The 14,896-nt window shown below is 40.9% G+C and overlaps 1 protein-coding gene across 1 annotated transcript in view; it reads left to right on the top strand.

Annotated features, from left to right (window-relative positions):
* Positions 1-14,896, top strand: part of STAG1 (STAG1 cohesin complex component) — a 304,994-nt gene that overhangs the window by 55,619 nt on the left and 234,479 nt on the right. The window contains exon 2 of the mRNA XM_059730741.1: positions 12,085-12,222. Coding sequence (XP_059586724.1) covers positions 12,194-12,222 — 29 coding nt within the window. The 5' untranslated portion in view covers positions 12,085-12,193. The remainder of the gene's footprint in view (positions 1-12,084; positions 12,223-14,896) is intronic.

Here is a 14,896-nt window from a genome sequence, read left to right on the forward strand (position 1 = left end):
CATCAAGAACTTTAGTACAGATTAGTTAGGAACAGACCTTCAGTCCCTTTTCTCTAACAGCAGCCAATTGAGATGCCTTTCTGCACATTCAAAAATCTTTGAGAGTTCTATTGAAGATGCCGGTTAAGGACAATAAGGCACATTCAGCATGTGGGTCATTGAGAATTATACAAAATGAGGCTGAAATGTATGCTGGTACTTGTTTTTTAAAACATAATATTCCTTTTCACTTTTGAAACGAAATTTGTTTCAAAATTTCACCAATACAGAAATGCATCAAATGGGCAGTATATCTTCAATAACAGGATCATGATACTCATTTATTAACAAAGGCTATGCAAGTTTTATACTAGCCATGTCATACTCAAAATAACTTTGTGGACCCAGTTTATTTGATTATATTGCTGAAGAATTTTAAAATATATCAGCCTGTGCGACGATATTCAGTTGTGCACTGGAGTGCATAAATTACTGCTTTGGAAGTTATCATGACATTGGCCACATACAGGTGCTAGGTTTCTAGTGGGAGAATTGCAGCTCTCCTGATCAAACCAATGAGATATACAAGCAGCTTTTGCAATAAAAATGAGCACTTCATCTTTTGGTTTGAGATTCAGAAGATTTGTTGCAAAATTATAGCAAAGAAATATTTTTAGCTGTATGAAACGATGTATTGCTGGCATAAATATTTCTAGCAAACATGCGGCCAAGGTCAGTTTTCTGGTCAGTAGACATTCAGTCCAAAAGCCTTTTAATGTTAATTTGAACGTTTGAGTTTTCTAGGAGTAGGACTTCTGTAGTTGAAATGCACCATAGCAAAAATCTCATTAAGAGCTGAAAAAATGTAACTAGTTCTAGTTTTATTGTGAATTTATCAAAATATCCTTTGTGATGCTGCTGCTGAGGATGAGACACAAGGAGGATGCAATGAAGAAAGCATATTTTGTCTTTCTTTTCTTGCTATTTGAATGCAGTATTCTATCTTTACTGTAGCTGAACATGTTATCACAAGGTTTCAAGGATTTTTTTCTCTGTTCAGTCTACATGCATCAAATACTAAGAAAAGCAGAACTTGCACTGATTTTTTTTTAAACAATTTTCTGCATTAATTTCTACTAATTAAATCCATACAAATGAGCTTGGCTTTCCTCAACTCTCCATAACTTATAAATGCATCACTTGCTGGATTGTGAGTTTCTGAATTATAAAGCATCTCTTCTCTTTAAATTAGCTGCTTCAAACTGTTTCTGTTCAGAGGGTTCCAGCCAATTAAAATGTTCTCAGGCATGCTGCTCCCTCCTGGGACCTTAAGGCTCCTGGATACCATAGAGGGAAAAGGTGGCAGGTTCTTCATCCAGCAAGGATAAATAGACCCATGGGGCAGTTCTAGGCACAGATGACCAATTGCTTCCTTGGTCTCCCTGCTTGCTGCACGGAGCTGCTTGCAGTTACAGGACACAGCTTGATAGGGGCATCAAAATCAGTGCTTGCTCATAACTGGATGGGGTAGAGAGGGCTGCATTAGTGTATGGAGGGGAGTCTAATGTCTGTGAGCATAGTGAAGGGAGTCTGTTTCTTGACTCCTGCAGGGCATGGTGCAATGGTGTAATAAAAAAGGTCACGTAGGACATTCTTGGTTTGCTGGGATATATCTCCCACACTAGTGGCCCATAACTGTACCCACTGGCACCTAAGGGAAGTGTTGTGGCCAGCACTGTGTCTGGCCACCACTGACTCCCTAGCCTGAGTGACCATGGTACCCATTAATAGCTGGGTCAGCTGGCTCATGACTCTGGAGCAGGGGCTTGAACTTGTATTTCTGGAGATGTCTTAGTTGCTGATCTATGGTGTCCCAGTAATAAGTGTGAAGGGCAAAAATCATCATCATGTGATGAAGTGAGACCTGAAATTATCCATGTCTGGCATACTGGCCAGCATGCTGTTCTCAAGGTCGAGAAAAGGGATGGGACAGGGAAGCAGTGGCAGCAGCAGTTGTTTTCTTTGGTCCTGCCTGGGGACTCATTTCCATGCTCTGATGCAGCCAGAAGTAATTAGTGCTGAGGCAACTTCAAGATAAAATCAGGGGTGAGTCTGAACAGGTAGCTAGGGTTTATTTTCAAGGCTGATTTCTGTTCCTAATGCATACAGCATATTTTATCCTGTCTTTAATAAAAGCAAAATCTTTCACTCTTTTTGGATATATGCCTTCTAAGTAAAAGCTTCTGAGATGTTTTCTTCCTTTAGTCCTTATCCTGTATTATGCATCCTATCTCTACCTTTCAGCTCATTTTTCCTACTATCACTTTCATAGTAATTAATTGTTAATGCCCTCTCCTTTCATCTGTCCTTTTCCTGCTATCTAGTTTCCAGTATCTCTGTGGTTTCTTTCCAGTCTTACATTTCCTGTTATCAGCTCCTTTGTACATTCATCATTTTATATCATCTTTTGCACACAGATTCGTGCTTCCCACCACCAAATCCTCTCAGATAAGTTCTTGATCCATAGAAATTGCTCCTTTCCAGTCACAGCATGCCATCCTAATTCCTTGTCCCAGATTGCACACATCTGTCCAAAAAACTGGCCAGTCTCCTACTGCCAGTCCAAAACATTTTTAAATATGCAGAATAGCTATGCAGACAGTCAGTAAGGGCTGCTGTTATTTACATATCAAAGCTAAATGAATATTAAAATGAATCAGAGCCATCATGTTTTGTACAAAGCAAATGTATGTAATAGGCATGCCCTTGTTTCTTCTCTTGCCTTGCTATTGTTCTGTACACACTTTCTGTCTTACTGTGTCAGATAGTAAGCTGTATAGGGACGTTGCGTTTATTTAATGGCTAAAACTAGAGCTGGCCAACATTTGGAAAAAAATTACTTTCGATTTTTGTCTCCTGTTTTTTGTTATTTCTAAGGATGCTTTTAGTTAAGGAGATCTCCACCATTTCAGGAAAAAAATATTTAAAGAAAGTTTGTCAAAAAAATGGAATAACTACAGCTTGTGTAGATTTCAAACTGAACAGATTTTTTTTTCTTTTTTCCCCTCTCATCAATTTTTGATCGATTCAGTCTCTAGCACATTGGAACTGAAGTCCTAATCTGCATAGAACATTTTAAATACTACCATAAATATTAACATTGTATCCTGCCATCCATTTACCCACTTGTCTGCCATCTTTAACATTTCTGTACTATAGATACTCTCTTGTTTTCTGCCATCTCAAAGTCTGTTTCTCCCACAAAATTAAGTAAATCCACAAATTTATGCAGGCTGTCTCGGGGTAAAAACAGATGTCACAGTGGAGGCAGTTCTGATTGATCTGAGTCAAAACCTAGAAGCAGCGTAGACCTATTCACATATAATTTGTCCCTGAAATGAATGGCAGTTAACCCAAATTAGATACGATTATCTTTGGGGAAAAATGTTATCTTGGGGTAGGGACAGACATAATGTTTAGAAGATTCTAAATAAGACTTTAAACCCCAAGAGTCTAGATGTACAGGCCACTTCAATCTGCCTTACACTTCCTGGAACGTTTCCAAAGCCCACCAGGAAAATCAAGTACTGTTTAGAGCTAGGCCTCTGTGCGCTGGCTCAGAGTTACATGGGGACACAGAGCATTTTGTGTCTAGTCAGTCTTCCAGGCATCCCAAACTGCATTGCTCCTCGCCCCCTGCCTCCCCCATCACACAAGGCAAGGGGCTGCTGTGGAATGCAGCCCCAACTATTGTCCAAACCCTTGCTCCCAGCTTGTCACCTCCCCACCCACTGGGGTGGGCAAACTGCAGGAGCAGAAACAGGGACTCTTCAAAATCCCCAGATCAAGTAAGGATCATTTCCCACTTGTCCTTCCCCTTCCCCTCTGTGTTTGTGCCCTCCCTTCCCCTGTCCCCGGCTGGGGGATGGGGTGCGGACCACCAGGGACAGCAGCTGCAGCGGAGCATGGGTTTCTTCTTTCTGTTTGCTCCCCCTGTCATCATCACTATCCCTGACTGAACCCAGCTAGAGCCACTGTGGAGCCCCCCTTCCTGACCAGTTGGGGACAGGGGCAGCAGTAGGTGGGAGAGGGAAACGGGAGCAGAGAGGCCATGCTGCTGAGGACTGAGGGGAGGGGAGAAATTCTTACCTGCTCTGAGGGGGCTGCGTGGTCCAAAAAAGGAGGTGCAACTGTGCCACTGCACCTGCCAAGTGCTGGGGGCCTTTTGTCATGTGTGCTCTGCTCCCTACCACCCTCAAGATCTCTGCATCTGTTTAATCCCTGTCTGTGTCACTTCCCTGCTCTCTGGGTTGTCAAGATCCCTTGGAGCAACAAGCAGGAGCAGGGGCTGACATGCTGGAAGGGCTGCGTGGCTTACCTCCCCTTGCCCCAAATAAGCCTGGCACCCCAAAGCGCAGGGCCCTGAGCAGAGGTGATAGTGACGGCACAGTTCTCAAGGCAGGGGTTGAAAAGCCATGGAGATCTTGAGGGGACTGGTTGTTTCTGCAGCTTCAGAAGCTACTTAATCTGTGCTTGCCCCCTCTGCTCAAATACACATGTAGGATTTCCTAGGACAGCTTCTCTAGCAAAATGTCTTTGCACTTAAGTTCCCCTTACTAGCCTAAGCAGGCACTGGTCTCCCTATCCCACTTTCTCTCTTCTTTCTCCCTTATTTTTTAGTGCTGACATTTAAGAGGACTTATCTTCATTCTTAACTACAAAAGTTGACTTTTATTTTTTTCACATTAGTGAATTTTTAATGTGACCTGCTGACTTGCATGAAAACTGTCTTGCCTTTGCTTGGCTTTTACCCCATATTAACCAACTCAAGCTAACACACCGGACAAGGCAGGCACATTTTTCAAGAGAAAGATGTGTAGGAAATAGAATTGCCATACTGGATCAGATCCTGGTCCCTAGCCTCCTCAAAAGAAGGGTTTCCTCCTAATCCTAAATGTTTCATTATTGTTGTCCATCACTTAGCATTTACATGACGTTTTGATGTTGAAGTTTAAAGACTGAAGTTTTAAAAAAAGTTAAGTGCTAAATGACAAGTTAATGGTTTCGATGCAGATGTTCTTGGTACGGTGGGAGGTCAGAGCAGGTGATCATAATTCCATGTTCCACTGGACATCATTTGTATAAATCTACACTGTTTTTCATAGAAGTCAAGGCCAGAAGAAACAATTGGGGAAAAACAGATGGCAGATTTCTCCTGGGACCAAACCTTTTAACCTGGGATCCTAGATGTGTACAAGCTTGTTGCCCCACTTTACCTATCTGTGAAATATCTGAGATAACACTTTTTTCCCCAGGACAATAGGAACTTATTTGGGTTAATTGCCATTCATTTCAGGGGTCAGGCTATGTGTGTAAAGAAATGATTCCCTCTTCTTTTGTACCGGGCTTTGATTTGGATCAATCAAAACCACCTCAAATGTGATGTCTGTTTTTAGCTCTTGTGTTTATCTAATCTGACCACTTACGTAAAGCAGGCCATAGGGATTCCCTGAATTAATTTCTCCTTCATGTCCAATAGTTGTGGTTGAATTAAAGCTTGTGGTGCAGAAAAATACCTAGACCCCGGATAAATCTGATGTCTATTTTTAGCCTAGAATTTTTTCGTTAATCTTCTGAATAGGAGCAGACCCTTTACTGTCCTATTACACATTAGTTCTTAAGGCACATTACAGCCATAAGGCAACTTATATGTTTTTCTTGAAAGTAGGAATGGGGGGGTTTGAGGTTTTGTATATCATTTTCTGTTATGTTAGGTGGGGTCATGACACAACATAATGCATCATAGCATCACATTCTGTTAGTCTGATGGAAATCTGAAAAATAGTGCTGCGAGATGTCAGATGCCTTGTGGCTGATGCAGTAATTTGGCAAAAATAAACATAACTACTTAGCCATCCATGGACACTGATGCAGTGAGGCAAATCCTTCAAGGCACTGCCAGTTGTCAGCAGTGTTGGGTGAAGTTCATTATTAGTTTTAAGACTGTATCATGCTAGCATAACCTGTTTAGTCAGTGGGTCCTGCTTCTTGTAGGGATTTAAAACCAAAATCAGTAAGCATCAGTAATACTTTATTTGGAAAACATTTATTCTGTCCTGTCATGACAAGAGGCTTTTGCACCTTGGGGCTAAGTTGTATGTTTAGTTTTTTGATAATATTTGGCTTCAGCTTTTTAATTGTTTTCAGCCTGCCTTTAAATATATGGTCCCAGGAGGATTCTTTCAAAATTAGTTTTGTTTTTCATACTTCTTAAAATACAGTGGTAATATAAGCTCATTGTGACCATATCCCTTTACCTGCAAGTTAAATCATTAATGGTGATTAATTGCTGACTATGTAATGGCTGTTTGGAGTACTTCTGTGTAGGCGGAAGATGTGTATCAGTCAACTCCAGGATTTTAGTTAGGCTAATCTCCCTGGTTTGGACAAGACCTTAGAGTATTTCCCTATTGAAAAGGGGAGCAGTAGAGGAATATTATAGGGTCTTTGATGCAGAAAAAAGAAGTCATAGGGAATATTGGGAAATATGTACCCCTGGTTCTTCTCTTTTGATTGCTGTAACAAGGTACAGAGATGTATTTTTTTTAAAACCCAACCCCCCCCCCCCAAAAAAAACAACCCGACAACAAAACCACAGCTCATTACAAAACGTAAAAAGTTTATTTTTTTTCAAGAAATAAAACTGACAAAATGTAAGAAGAAATATTTTATAAATAAATAAATCAGAATATTGGTCATTTATGTGATTTCAGAGTTTAAGCAGATCAGGACGAAGTGATGGAAATGAGAGGAAAGATAATCCCACCACTTCCCACATGCTGTCTTTGTTGAACATTCATTCCTATTTGATGTCTCCTTTTGTTAACATAAGTTTTAAAAGAATGCTAAGCCTGCACAAATTCGCAGGCCTTTTCAGAACATATACGCACAAATTTACACACATTTACAAGGTTCCAGACCAGCAGAAGCCATTTAGATGTGGGATTTTAGAGAATCAGAGGTTTTACAACTAGCACAAACCTTGAACAGTCAGCAGAAAAAGTTGAATTATGATTCACTTATCATTTATGTCTCAGTTCTCTGAATCTGTATACTCCAAAATACAAAAATGTAGAATGCCTGGTCAGTGAAAATGCAGCAGTGTCCCTCATGCTTCTTCCTCCCTCCCCTCTGGATACAGAACAAGTGTTTCTGTCCAAAATCATTTCCATATTTGTCACAGAGTTTAAAGCAGGGATCTTATTATTGCCAGCATTTGTCAGAGAAGTGACAAACTACCTTGCTAAATTTTAGTGTCCTTTTTTACTACTGTGTGGTTGTTCTGGTATTGTAATAGCAACCCTAGCAGATCTTTTGGACAGTGTACGTAAAATAGTACAGTGCCACAGCTCAGAAGATATAAACATTAAGACGCAAACTAACTGTTCTCAATTAGAAGCCAAGGAGGTCAAGTTATTCCATTTCTGCCCACTTCCTTGTTACCAATTCTGCACTGGCTGGTGATGGCTCTTGTCAGACTGGGCACTGGATTTACCACGTGATCCAATCTGGTGCTTGTTCTCATTTAGCATATTTTTTCTTTGTATTCACAATATTCTTTCTCAAAATTTGCTGAAATATAAAATGGGTCTTCATATTGACCATTTAATTTGCAGGCTAAGTAAGAAAACTAGAAATAAAGGAAGGGTATATTTTTCTTAAGCATATGAAATCAGACTTCATTCTGTTTCCCTAGTAATGTGAAAGCAAAAATCTTTCACCCTTATTCACGTTAGATAGCAAGATTTAACTTGCAGGTGGGGGATATAGTCACAATGAGCCTATATTACCACTATATTTTTAAAAATATGAACACCCCCACCCTCCCAAATTTGAAAGCTAAATCCTCCTGGGACCATATAGTTAAAGGCAGGCTGAAAACAAGTTGAAACTAAATATTATGAAAAAACTAAACACAATTAGCCCGGAGGTATAAGAACACTGCAGATAGCTTCCCTGTTCTTATTGCAACTATTTGAGCAGTAAGAGTGACAAAGTCTGAGTCCAAGTTAGCAGGGTATTAAAAAATAAAAGAGCAAGTCCTGTAGAGTGGGAGAAATTGCTTTAAACTTGCATTTTACAGATCTTATAGGTATAAATAATTGTAGATGGGATGATCGCTACTGCTGTAAACTATGGTCCACGGGCCAGTTCCAGCCCACAGCACATAGAATCAGTAGCAAGCAGCTCAGCCTGACGTGTCCCCTTCCCTGCCCTGCTCTGTCCCAGTGTTTCCTTCCTCAGCCTGCCCTGCTCTCTCCTTCTCCCTTTGCACACCTTAGGTGCTGCATGTTCTCTCTTCCCCATTTTTCCTTCCCTCTGACATTGGCAGCCACCTGTCTCCCTTTCCCCTCTCCTACTAGAGAGGAGTGATGCAGTTGGGTTGCAAGCCCACCACTTCAAAAGGTTGAGCTCCATCAGTGTATAAATATAGAGTTATGACAGCTGTAAAAAATGTTGTACACCTGAAAAATGTCTTTAATGACTGGTTGGCAGGCCCTGTTTCCAAACAGTTATGGCCTAATAACACATTTGTATTTCCAGTGCCAAGGTCAACAGACTCAAGTCAGGGCTGTCTAAGCAGTCAGGGGCCTTGCAGGCCACAACTGAGCTGCAGGCTCTGTCCCTCCTCTGCTGCACCATGCATGCAAGCACTTCTCCACCCTCCCTAACCCTCCACACTACACCAAGCACATGGTGTATAGCCATGTTGTAATGCAAGATGCAAGTTGACGGACTTCATTTCACTTGAAAGATGTGCCAAGTGATACAGGGAAGAGCAAAGGCAGGAGTGGTGTGGCTTCCTGATAGGGTGCATGGTATTTCACACTTTCACAAGGATGAGGGCTAGCTAATATGATTCTGTACTGGGGTCATTTTTTTTTATCCAGTGTAGGATCCTGCTGCTGCATTTGTTTCTGTACACTGGTCAGCTCTTGTTCTTCTCTTAGGTGGGCCTCTTGCTCCAGGTCCTTCAGTCCTCAGCCCTTCAATGTGTCATGCCTCCTGTTTGATCAAGGTGCACCCTCACATAGCCATTTAAAGGCTTCACACTTAATGATTTGTAGTCCCTTCTTTTAACCTACTCCTGGGCTTAGCAGTCAATTTACTTTGTGGATACTGGACAATATAACTGGAAATTTCTCCCTTTTACTGGAAATTCCAGTCTGGACCCCTGAACACTAGTGCTGTAGTATTGATTGTTTCAGCACCCAAATATGCTGTCCTATGCAGGATATTTCATTCTAGGAATATCTTTTCTCAGGACTTCCCAGTTTCCTTTTATCACCGCTTCCTCGATGACTCTCTTATTAAGGCTGTATGTCCCAGCTCTCTCTTGGTTCTTTGGTTCCTTGTGAGCAGAAGAGCTCAGCCAGTCTCACTCCAGACCCTTTTTCTCTTTGTAGAGATTTCCCAGTGTCTTTGTATGTCAGTACCTCTTACTACTTGCTCAGAGTGTTTCTAACACAGTATCCCTATGAAACTACTTAGGCTCACTTTTGGAGGAAGCTTTGTCCAAGGCAATCGTCATAGTCACCAGATACAGCAGTCTCTGAACCCAACAGGTTGCTGGGGAAGCAGGGATGACCAGCAATGGCTGAGGCTGAGTCATGGTCCATGTAAATGGTTGGCTTGCCCTATACAGTGATCCCTGAATATCTATCTGGTATTAAACATTTGAAAGGATTACTAAAAAGTGAAATTGAGACCCAGAGTATCCTGATGGGATCAGGTATAGAAAGTGTTTGGGTCTGATTTTTGCATCCAGAGATTTCCCCCCAAAAATATTTAGCATATGCAAGGTAGCATGTTGTCATTGTATTTTTTTCTCCTCTGTTTTAGTTTACGTAACACTTTTTATGTAAATTCTTCGATTTGCTTAGTCAAAAGTGTGTGAATTTTATTGGTAGGAAAGTTTTTAGGATACTTAAATAGATGTCCTTTGTTAATTTAGGATTAGATTAAATATCCTGCTTAGGTTATGTATTAAATGTTAATGTTTTAAGGTTGCCAGAGTACATACTGTTAGTTTGTACTTACTTTATTTCCTTTGGTCTTTGATAAGGTAGTACTATATGGAAAGATTAGAGAACTTGCCTGATGCTATGCTATCATTATTTGATTGAAGTTCTCGCAAGGAAACAGAACAGTTTATTTTAAATTACTAGTCAGTCATATGACGAGAGGAACTTGAGTTATTAATGAATGATTTTATTGCCAAGGCCAAAAAATATTTGGATTGCTTTTCACTTGCAAGTTAGATTGAAGAAAAGTTTTTAACCGTAGCAGGTGTGTTCTAGATCTGGCACAAGCTGACTTCCCATTTCATCACTGAATATTCTCCTTCTAGCTTCTCTGACCTGGAATAAGTAAACACTTGTACACTAGTCCAGTTAATCTTGTTAATCCAAAACACAACCTGAGAAATTAAGGGGAAAATCCCTAAAGCTAAAAACCCCAATGCATATAAAGTGTTAGTAGAAAATTCAGTAGTGTTCTTTGCCACCCTGACATCTACAGTGCTGTCCATAACACCCTGCAACACTACAGAGCCTGCTGCTTTGCCCCATTTACACTTCTCTCTATGCAAAGGGGTTGGATATCTGCAGTGAAGGGTAAATGCAGCCAGCTGGCAGCTTTTGGGAGCAAAGACTTCCGGCCTGCAGCCACAACCAGGTTTAGCCTATGCCAGCAAAAGGCCATTGGCCCCTGGCATAGAGAATAGTTAACCAAAAATCATTGTTAACATATTTCATCAACTAGTCTCTTAACGAGACCATCTTGGCCTTTAGCAGATGCATCTTGGTGGCTGTAGCAAGACTTTTTCTTCTTCTTGGTCATAGGTGCCACCCTTTTCATTTTGTCTTAGCCTTAAGTGGAAGATTATCTTGGCTTTTTATTGAAATTAAACCCTGTCATGCTATTTCCATGTACTTAGCTATGAATAGAAAGTTTCTACATTAGGCCCAGTTTAGTTTAGTTTAGAGATGCCAGAGAATAAATCTCTGATTGTGTTGTGTAATAGATCGGTCATCCATACGTTTGTCTATTCCCATTTTGAACCTGGCTATAGTATCTGCTTCTACAGCCTCCTGTTGTAATGAGTTTCATATGTTAAACATGCACTGTAAATAAATAAATAAAAATGTACTTTCACTCGTTTTAAACCTGTTTCCTAGTAATTTTGGCAGGTACCCCTTAGTTCTAGTGTTCTGGGACTTGAATATTAGTTCTCTATTCACTTTGTCCACATCCTTCTTGATTTTATAGACCTCTGCCATAACCCTTCATAGCATTTTGCTTTCCAAATGGAAGTCCTAGCTTTCTCAATCTCTCCTGGTTTGGCAACTGTTCCATACCCCTGATCATTTCGGTTGCCCTTCTCTGTACTTTTTCTAATTCTACAACATCCTTGGAGACTTCACCGTGCAGCCCCCTTGTCAAAAGCTTTTTAAAATGTGGTGCTTAACTGTGGGATGGATGGGCAATGTCTGGTCTATCAGCAGGCTGCATCCTGCTGGTGGGCCTGATCTGGCCATGTGATGGGGGGGTGGAATAGATGGCCCTGATCCAGCCATGTGCAGGGGAGGGCGGAGGGGGAGCAGGGGTAGAGCAAAAGGGGAAAGTGGTTGTGACTTTGCTCCAGCCCAGCCCAGCCGTTCTGGGAGTGAGGGGTATGGCTCAACCCACAGCTGGCTGAAGGGGAAAGCTGTTTTATTCATGTCTTCAGTTTTTAATTTCTCGTCATATGTGTACAAATCTATATTAATACAACTATGAACAGATTACAGTGTATATAAAATAATATAAATGCCTTATATACAAAATCATAAAAGAAATGTCATATTGCCTAGTATTGTGAAATGTTTGGAGCAGACCCAGTTGTAATCAAATATGTGCAAGAATATGATTAAGTTGTCATCAGACATTAATTCTTATTTCATATGATTAATAGCAAACAATACAAAGCCGGTAGTGTTTGGTCGGTAATATACTGGACATTTGGGATCATGACTTACATGTTCCTTTCTTTTTATTTTGTAGACTGGACTTTAATATTCCTTTTGTGAAAATATTTACCAAGAAGTTGTCTTGTAACAGCATCAGTAGAAGAAATTCTATGTAGTTCTAATACTTCAGAGGGTGCTACAAAATGATTACTTCGGATTTGCCAGTGTTACAGTGAGTATAAATTTTTGCTTTATATGTGAATTTTTTAGATGATGAAAGATGGCTTAAGAAGGTGTTATGATTGTATAGTAATTGTGCAAGACTGTGAGATGTGTGCTTTTCATGTGCCTGCTCCAGACTTGTGTCACTTGAAATAGTATTCTATTCTGTAAACATCCATGAAAATGCCCCCCTTTATTCAACATCTGTTCCCTGCGTATATTCCTCTCTCTTTGCTGTAGTCAACAAAATATGTTTGCTATTTTTTATTGCTGCCAGCATTGAGGACTTAAGAAGAAAGTATAAGCTGGATCCCACTCCAGAAAATTGTTATTACAATTGCACATTCTCCTTTATAGCCAGGTCAACATGTCCTACAAGAGATCTTCAGCTTCTACTGATGTGTAATAGGCTAGTTATGTGCATGCATGTGTGAGTGTAAGTGGTTTATGTAGACTAAATGAGGCAGCTCATTAATTACCCCACCTAGATAGTGTGGAATATTTACAGTGAATGGAGTGGCCCTTTAGAGAGAGGATCTAGAAAATATGATGGGTAAGCTGAAGGAAGGAATTTTAGGAGCATCCAAATCTAGGTGGCAAGTTTGAATTCAGTTTTGTTGTCACATTATCTGTTAGTGAAACCAAATCCAAGAGTACTGGTGAATTCAAACTCTATGTGGTATGGGTTTTGTATGAGAACAGATTCGGAAGGTTACCTGCTTGCATGCTGCTTGGAGGCAGCATCTGGATTTGACAGTCATTTACTTGAGATAAGGCTCCAGCCCTAAAATTTTTACTGTTCTTCTCTTCCTCTAATTTGCAGCAAGCCAGAAAACTCTTCTGCAAAGCAGAGCCATTGGTCTTAATTACATGATATAAAATGTTAGATTCTTTTGCTTTATTTCATGAAAATGAAAATAGAAGTAGTCATGTATATGATGGAAGCAAACTCAGAACTTCATTCAGGTTGAAGGGCCATAGCATATCACTGGAAAATAGCAATTACTGGTATTAAAGAAAGGGAGGAAAGTGATAAAGGCACCTATAAACCTCGTAAGCTCAATAACATGTAAGGCCTTAATCATTTCTTCCTTCAAAACTGGCTCAAAAGGCATGAAGGTAAATGGAAAGTGGGGTATTATGCATCATATTTTACTAGTGGAGTTTCTTAAGGATTGGTTTTGGGACAATCTCGTAGCTGCTTATTCTTTATTCTTACGAATTACTTTGGCACAAGAAACAGGACTGCATTAATAAAATGCTCTGATGATAAAAAGTTGGAAGGGATTGTCAATAAAAAGGAGGAACTAGATATTGTACAGAAACAACTGGATGACCTTGAGGACTATAGTAGTGGAATGGGGTGAAATTTAGTAGTATAGAATTCAAGGACAGGCAGTTAGACTAAAACTAAGAATATCTGCTCTTAGTTGAGTATTCCCCATTTAGAAAAAAATGAGGATGAGAGACTTGGGTAAACTGCCGTCACAGGATGGCTGAGAGCCACTAACAGATGTGGTTATGACAAATGTAAAAACCATCCTAGTGGTCATCGGTCAAGGTATTTCCAGTAAAGTGAGGGAAGTATTGATTTTGTTGTGCAGGGTATTGGTGAGATCTCTCCTGGAGTACCTTGTGTATAATTCCAGTCATTCATGTGCAAGAAAGATTTAACTCAGACTGGAGCAGATGGAGAGAATGGGCTACCAGGATGGCTAAGAAATGGAGAGCCTGTGTTAAAGGAATGTGAAAGTGTTTGGTTTACAAGTGAAGTTTGAGAGTGGATCTGACTAATCTGTAGGAATAGGTCAGGGAGATAAACTATTCAAGCTAAATTGCAGTGCTGACACAAGAATAAGTGGATATAAACATGGAAGGAAAAAAATAGACTTGAAATTAGGTGTCTAAGGAGAGGAATGAGCTTCTGAAACTGCCTCCTAGTAGGTTTCTTAATTTCTGAGTGCCTGCGGGTTGCAGGACTCCTAGTCGCACACTGCTGTGAGTCTCCCCGCACCACACTGATACCCCAGTGTGCTGTGTAAGCCCCACTTCCTTCACCCTGCACCTCATAAGCCTCCGACATGTTGTGCAGACCCCCATCCATGTGGACTTGCTGCACCATGGAGGCATCTGGCATGTGCAGATATGCTGCACTATAGGACCCACCACCCTGTATTACGTCCCCTCCGTCTTGCTGTCATGCAGCAGGTATTTCCTGCTGCACTGCACTGCTCCAGCACAAACAGTGGGCCGTCTCCAGATCCCTTAGGCCACAGGCAGTAGAGGCTGGAAAACAGGGGGAGCCCAGCAACTCTGGTGGCAGCAGCAAAAAGCAAGGGAGGAGTGACACCCAGATGTAGAGCCTGAGGGGCACAGTTTAATTCCTTGGGAGCCCCATGCAGTCTGTGGGTCACCAGTTAGACAGCCCTGCCTTGAAGTATCAGTCTTGCTATCCATGCTTGCTTACTTATATCCTGAGGATCAGTCTGGAGGAACCTGCTCTAGAGCCTGTGCAGGTCCTAGGGTGAGTCTTATTTCTCTTAGAGGTACCCATCATGATGATGATCACCACGCTGCACTTAACACTCCAGGAAGGGCACATTTTGTCTCTTGCCTTCTCAGAAGGCTCAGTCTGATGGTATGATATACTGCATTTACCTCGCCTCATTGAACACTGCTTCTCC

Source organism: Alligator mississippiensis, chromosome 7 (assembly GCF_030867095.1).
Source record: "Alligator mississippiensis isolate rAllMis1 chromosome 7, rAllMis1, whole genome shotgun sequence".
NCBI classification, from domain to species: Eukaryota; Metazoa; Chordata; order Crocodylia; family Alligatoridae; genus Alligator; species Alligator mississippiensis.